Genomic DNA, 7,500 nt, shown 5'->3' on the forward strand with positions numbered 1-7,500 from the left:
CCAAACACAACCTGCATGTATACATTAACATCAAAGTGCAGATGTCTGCTTAATGTAAAGTGACGGGTAATCTATGGCTAATATCCTGAAACCAACCATATGGTCACCACTCTGTGCTCAATCCCGCTGGGTATTGATCAGGAGTCTCTCCACACGGCAAGATCTAATTGATTAGGAATCCCACCACACAGCAACACATCTGTCTGAAACACTCAGCCATATTGACTAAGCTAAGAGGGCTTCAGATGGGGTATGGTGGAGCCTACTGCTCACTCAATGCACAAGCTTAAAGATTTAAGCTGCACTACAGTTTAATATACACATAACTAGGTTCCTCAAAGGTAGAGTTTGTGATTTTAATCGAGCACAATGTTCCTCATGCTTCACCAAAACTCAAAAGTAATTCTGGGCATCACACACCAGCCCGTCTAGAGCTGTGGAGCCTCCTCATGCACGAGGCATCCCAACCAATCAGGACTGCTGCTGTCCTCATGCACTAGGCATCCCAACCAATCAGGACTGTTGCTATCCTCATGCACTAGGCATCCCAACCAATCAGGACTGCTGCTATCCTCATGCACGAGGCATCCCAACCAATCAGGACTGCTGCTATCCTCATGCACTAGGCATCCCAACCAATCAGGACTGCTGCTATCCTCATGCACTAGGCATCCCAACCAATCAGGACTGCTGCTATCCTCATGCACGTGGCATCCCAACCAATCAGGACTGCTGCTATCCTCATGCACTAGGCCTCCCAACCAATCAGGACTGCTGCTATCCTCATGCACTCGGCATCCCAACCAATCAGGACTGCTGCTATCCTCATGTACTCGGCATCCCAACCAATCAGGACTGCTGCTATCCTCATGTACTCGGCATCCCAACCAATCAGGAGGACTGCTGCTATCCTCATGCACTCGGCATCCCAACCAATCAGGACTGCTGCTATCCTCATGCACTAGGCATCCCAACCAATCAGGAGTGATATAACTTAATCATTTGGAATACTAAACTGAATCTTGACACTGACATTCTCAAACGTCTTGTCACCATGTAACTGTGCAGAAACACAAAATACTCCATTTCCAAACATCTCAACTGTCCTCATATTTCTATTCCATTTCCAAACATCTCAACTGTCCTCATATTTCTACTCCATTTCCAAACATCTCAACTGTCCTCATATTTCTATTCAGAGTTGTGTGAACAAACTTGCTCTCTCTTGACTTGTGGACTGATGCAGTTCCTCCGGAGCTGAAGCGACTTATGAAAAGAGAATGGGAGCGATGGAGGAGTGCGGGCCAGATAGGCTGCTGAAATATATTATATATTATATACTCCAGCACTCTCTATCAAAACCAAATCCAATTTGGGGCGTCCCAGGCTGACCCTGCAGACGGGAGAGTGTTCAAAGCGCTGGCGATGTTAATTTCACTGATGATGTCTGCCTCTCCACTTCTAAAAGTCACCCATCATGAATTTCCTGTGAGAGAACCATAACCCACAGCTATGTCCCCCCCCCCCCCTCTTTTCCTCTCCATTCCTGGAGTTTAACTAGATGCAACTCGGCGATACGGATGTTTCCTCGGTTCCATTAGTGTGAGCGGAGGCTGACAGGGAGACAGCGAGTCCAAATGATCCACACAGAACAGCAGCACAGTGAGATGGAGAACAGAGAGCCGAGAGCTGAGAGCTGAGAGCTGAGCCCAGCAGGACATCTGAGCTGAGCCGACAGCACAACCACACGCAAGCTCACCACTAAACATGTCTCCACACAAAGCCGGTGATGATGATGATGATGATGATGATGATGATGATGAGTTGAAGGCACATGGATTAGGACAGATGGTGATGGTGAAGATTATGATGATGATGATGGTGATGATGATGATGATGGTGGTGATGATGAAGCATTAAAGGCACACTGACTAGAGCAGATGATGAAGGTGATGATGATGATGATTATGTTAAAGGCACACTGGCTAGAGCAGATGACGAAGGTGATGATGATGATGAAGGTGATGATGGTGGTGATGATGATGATGATGATGATGGTGATGATGATGATGATGATGATGGTGATGATGATGATGATGACTGCTACAGTAAGTGAAAGCTGTGAGCGATGTGGTGATCTCTGTTTAAAGCTCATCCTTGTGGATGCTGTTGATATCCAGATAGTAAACTGAAGTGGACAACACTGATAACCAGATAGTGAACTGAAGTGGACAACACTGATAACCAGATAGTCAACTGAAGTGGACAACACTGATAACCAGATAGTGAACTGAAGTGGACAACACTGATAACCAGATAGTCAACTGAAGTGGACAACACTGATAACCAGATAGTCAACTGAAGTGGACAACACTGATAACCAGATAGTGAACTGAAGTGGACAACACTGATAACCAGATAGTGAACTGAAGTGGACAACACTGATAACCAGATAGAGAACTGAAGTGGACAACACTGATAACCAGATAGTGAACTGAAGTGGACAACACTGATAACCAGATAGTGAACTGAAGTGGACAACACTGTTAATCTCTAAAAGCTGCTCTGCGCTTTGACCAAGCTCACCACTTTCAGAGAGTTTTGAATGCAAATGTGTCTGCTGGTGCTTCTGGGAATGCTGCTGTCTGTTAGGAGATCTTTATGAAAGATGCTGTCTGTAGAGATGTTGTCTGTAGAGATGTTGTTATGAAAGATGCTGTCTGTAGAGATGTTGTTATGAAAGATGCTGTCTGTAGAGATGTCTGTAGAGATGTTGTCTGTAGAGATGTTGTTATGAAAGATGCTGTCTGTAGAGATGTTGTTATGAAAGATGTTGTCTGTAGAGATGTTGTTATGAAAGATGTTGTCTGTAGAGATGTTGTCTGTAGAGATGTTGTTATGAAAGATGTTGTCTGTAGAGATGTTGTTATGAAAGATGTTGTCTGTAGAGATGTTGTTATGAAAGATGCTGTCTGTAGAGATGTTGTTATGAAAGATGTTGTCTAAGACAGTTTGACAGTGTGAGAGAAAGTCCTGTGAAATGTCCTGCTTGTGTTGTGCTCTGTGTGTGTGTGTGTGTGTAGGATGAGTTTGGGAGTGTGAGGGACGGCTGGTGTTGTATGTGTGTATGTGTGTGTGTGTGTGTGTGTGTGTGTGTGTGTGCGCAGGATGAGTTTGGGAGTTTGAGGGACGGCTGGTGTTGTTTGTGTGTGTGTGTGTGTGTGTGTGTGTGTGTGTGTGTGTGTGTGTGTGTGTGTGTGTGTGTGTGTGTGTGTGTGGTGCTCGGGGACGGCGCTCACCTTCACGGTCTGGTCGAGGGAGGCGGTGGCGACGCGAGCCTGAGCTCCCATGAGGCCGCAGTGGATGTCGGTGACGGGCAGCGAGTGGCGTGACAGGACGTGACGGGGCTCAGGGGTGTGGGAGGAGTCCAGCTGCACCACGCTGCAACAAAACAGAACATGATTGGTCAATTAAAAATCAGCCAACCAATCACAGCAGACCTTACAGAGTTGTCATGCAGAGCAGAGGCATGAGTGCTCCTCCTAACTTGAGTGAGTTAACCAATGAGACGTGAGCCCTCCTCCTAACTTGAGTGAGTTAACCAATGAGACGTGAGCGCTCCTCATAACTTGAGTGAGTTAACCAATGAGACGTGAGTGCTCCTCCTAACTGGAGTGAGTTAACCAATGAGACGTGAGCGCTCCTCCTAACTGGAGTGAGTTAACCAATGAGACGTGAGCGCTCTTCCTAACTGGAGTGAGTTAACCAATGAGAACAGCACTGACATCACACATCATGCTTCCTCTCTCCAGCATATATCAGCCACATCTGTACAGTCTATAGCCTGCAGTCTATAACCTTTAGCATAGATGCTATCTCCTCAAACAAACATGTGCTTCATCAGTCTATAGCCTTTAGCATAGATGCTATCTCCTCAAACACACACACACACACACACACACACAGACACACATGTGCTTCATCAGTCTGAGAAAACAGGACTTTGGGAAAATACAGCTGGTTACACCTATGGTTACGCCTCAAGTAGCTTTCACAAGAGATGAGTCTACTGGTGTCTGATGTACAGTATTGATGTGTTGATGTGTGTGTATTGCTGTGTTGATGTGTGTGTGCTGATGTGGTGTTGTATTGCTGTGTTGATGTGTGTGTTGTGTTGATGTGTGTGTGTTCATGTGGTGTTTCTGATCTTGTAAAAACGGCGCAACAGGCCCGAGAGTGTTGTTGGTCAGCAGAGCGGAGTGGAACATCGGAGGTCAGCGGAGAGGAGCGGGAGCGGACCCTTCTGTTTCCTTGTTTGGGCAGCATTCCCAGACGGGATTAAAGCTGCCGACACACACATCTCCCCTCGGAATGACCACGCCGCATCGACACACACATCTCCCCTCGGAATGATCACGGCGTATCCACACACACACATCTCCCCTCGGAATGACCACCCCGCATCGACACACACATACACACAGGTCAAAGGGCAAGCGTCCCCCGTCCATTCACAATCGAAAAGACCACACACACACCGATCAGTCAAGTGGTCAATACATCAATCTCCTTCCAGCTCCATAATTAAATGCAGGTGATATCTAGAGTGGCCAGTGTGTGTGTGTGTGTGTGTGTGTCCAGGGTCACAGATACAGCACGCTAACGATTAGCTAGTGACCCTACCATGTCCCTGGGTTACCATAGTTACCATAAACTCCCATTAAATGGAGTCACTGCTGGACATGTGAGAGTGCTGGACACACACACACACACACACACACACACACACACACACACACACACACACACACACACACACACACACACACACACACACACACACACACACACACACACACACACACACACACACACACACACACACACACACACACACACACACACACACACACACACACACACACACACACACACACACACACACACACACAATCAAATAAAGTCCCTGGTCACTGCTGGACGTGAGAGTGGGTGATGCCAAAGCTCTGCATGTTTCAGTTGTTCACTTTGATGCTTGGGTCACTCTAGCCAAAATGACACGTTTTGCTTGCAAGTGACTGTTACTCTCTCAAAACACTTCAAACATGCAGCCAAAGCAACGTTTGCCTTCAGACAACAGATCCTGCCGGCAAGTCACTGTGTGATTTCAATCAATCATTACACTGGACAACAAAATGCACAATTTAGTTCTCAAAATGAACATTTTTGCTATGCCTGTTCCGTATCTTCCTCATTTTTCTGGTATAAGAAAAAAAGTATACATGTCAAACAAAACAAACAAATGTCAAACAAAACAAACAAACAAAGCAAAATGTACCGAATAAAAGCATGTCATTGCAGTACAACTTCTCATGGAGATAGAGCTCCAGTAAACAGCTTTAGTGTTAGTGTCTCTTCACCACCTACTGTAGGCAGTGTCTCTAGATGTGCCGTGGATCCATACTTGCAAAACAGCAGCACACAACAGATCTGTTCTGAATAATGAAAGAGTGCTGATTGGAGAAGTGTGCAAATGAGGTCCACAGATGCATCAGAGATTCAGACTCATGCAAGGCATCTCTAGCACCTGGAAAAGAGGCTTTTTTTGTGGGACACCGATCTTTGAATGACAACCTGCTCCCTTAAGGCCTTATCAATACAACCAGCCTTATCAATACAACCAATACTAACCACTAGGGCTGTAACAATCTCCGTATGGGAACCTGTGCAAATAAGGGTCTAGACACAAGGAACATGTGCAAAGGCCAGACACATCGTGTGTGTGTGTGTGTGTGTGTGTGTGTGTGGTCTAGACACAAGGAACATGTGCAGAGGCCAGACACATCGAAAATGATCAAAAAATGCTGTACGCAACAGCACGTTCATTTCACTCCTGATACATTCGACCGTGAGTGTGAAAGATGGCGTACGCAACACTGTTGTTACATTTGACCGTGAGTGTGAAAGATGGCGTACGCAACACTGTTGTGCGCACACAAGCTTTGTGCACGAGGCCCAGGGCACTAAGACCATGAGGCAACTCAGCAGTACATGAACACAGAACATGCACCGCAGAACACAGAACACAACAAACAGAACACGGAACATAACAAACAGAACACAGAACATTTAACACGGAACACGTGTACCACAGAACACAGAACACAATAAACAGAACACAGAAGACGGGATAAAGAACATGGCCCGTAGAACATACAACAAGTAACACAGAACACATGTACCACAGAACATAACTAACAGAAAAACAGAACCGAAGACAGAGGAGCGTGGTCCAAAAGATGAACTCACATCCGGGAACTCGGAATTGCAAATGGTGTGCGCCCCCTTTGGGGGAGAGAACAGCGTGGACAGCGAGGAACAGCCTGGAGAGAAGAGGGCTCCTACATTCACATCTCAGCACACATGAGGAGAGAAGAGGGCTCCTACATTCACATCTCAGCACACATGAGGAGAGAAGAGGGCTCCTACATTCACATCTCAGCACACATGAGGAGAGAAGAGGGCTCCTACATTCACATCTCAGCACACATGAGGAACAGCCAGGAGAGAAGAGGGCTCCTACATTCACATCTCAACACACATGAGGAGAGAAGAGGGCTCCTACATGCACATCTCAACACACATGAGGAGAGAAGAGGGCTCCTACATTCACATCTCAGCACACATGAGGAGAGAAGAGGGCTCCTACATTCACATCTCACACATGAGGAACAGGAGCAAGAGAAGGCTGGCGTGAGTGTGAGAGCGATGTGTGTTCACTGGGATTTAACTCAGACAACCATTACATTTACATCTCTTGCTCTTTCCAATTTACTGACTAAATTATCACAGTCATGGTTGAACTGCTCAATCTTCACCTGCCTTTGGCTGCCTGTTTTGCAAAGTTTGACAAGCTTAAATTAAATGTCATAATATCAATCACACAGACATAATTTACTATTTAATTCTACCACTTGAAACATCAACACATTTTCTACAAGGCCAGATCATTAGTGATGTTCTACTGAAGATTCACAGTTCTCTAGTTAGTAAGCCAACAGCTTTACAATAAAAGTTAGCTATGAGCTGAACGTGTCCTCAACACTGCCATATTGGAAGCCAATTAGGTTGGTAATGAGCAGTTCCAGCATGGATCAGTAACATATAGATAGGAAGACCTCAGAACACCACATACAAACACAGAACACTGACCAACACAACACAGAGCTCAGAAGAACACTGACCCAGAGCCATATCTATATGGCTCTGCACTGACCGACAGAACACAAAACACAGAACAATGACCAACAGAACACAGAACACAGAACACTGACCAACAGAAAACAGAACACAGAACAATGACCAACAGAACACAGAACACTGACCAACATAACACAGAACACAGAACAACGACCAACAGAACACAGAACACAGGACAATGACCAACAGAACACAGAACACTGACCAACAGGAAGACACAGAATACAGAATGCAGAACAC

At 45.9% G+C, this 7,500-nt stretch overlaps 1 protein-coding gene across 1 annotated transcript in view; it reads right to left on the minus strand.

Moving 5' to 3' along the window:
* Positions 1-7,500, minus strand: part of wdr18 (WD repeat domain 18) — a 96,715-nt gene that overhangs the window by 76,427 nt on the left and 12,788 nt on the right. Inside the window, exon 4 of the mRNA XM_062556904.1 lies at positions 3,300-3,441. Within this exon, the coding sequence (XP_062412888.1) occupies positions 3,300-3,441 (142 nt within the window). The remainder of the gene's footprint in view (positions 1-3,299; positions 3,442-7,500) is intronic.

Source organism: Sardina pilchardus, chromosome 15 (assembly GCF_963854185.1).
Source record: "Sardina pilchardus chromosome 15, fSarPil1.1, whole genome shotgun sequence".
Taxonomy (NCBI): Eukaryota; Metazoa; Chordata; class Actinopteri; order Clupeiformes; family Clupeidae; genus Sardina; species Sardina pilchardus.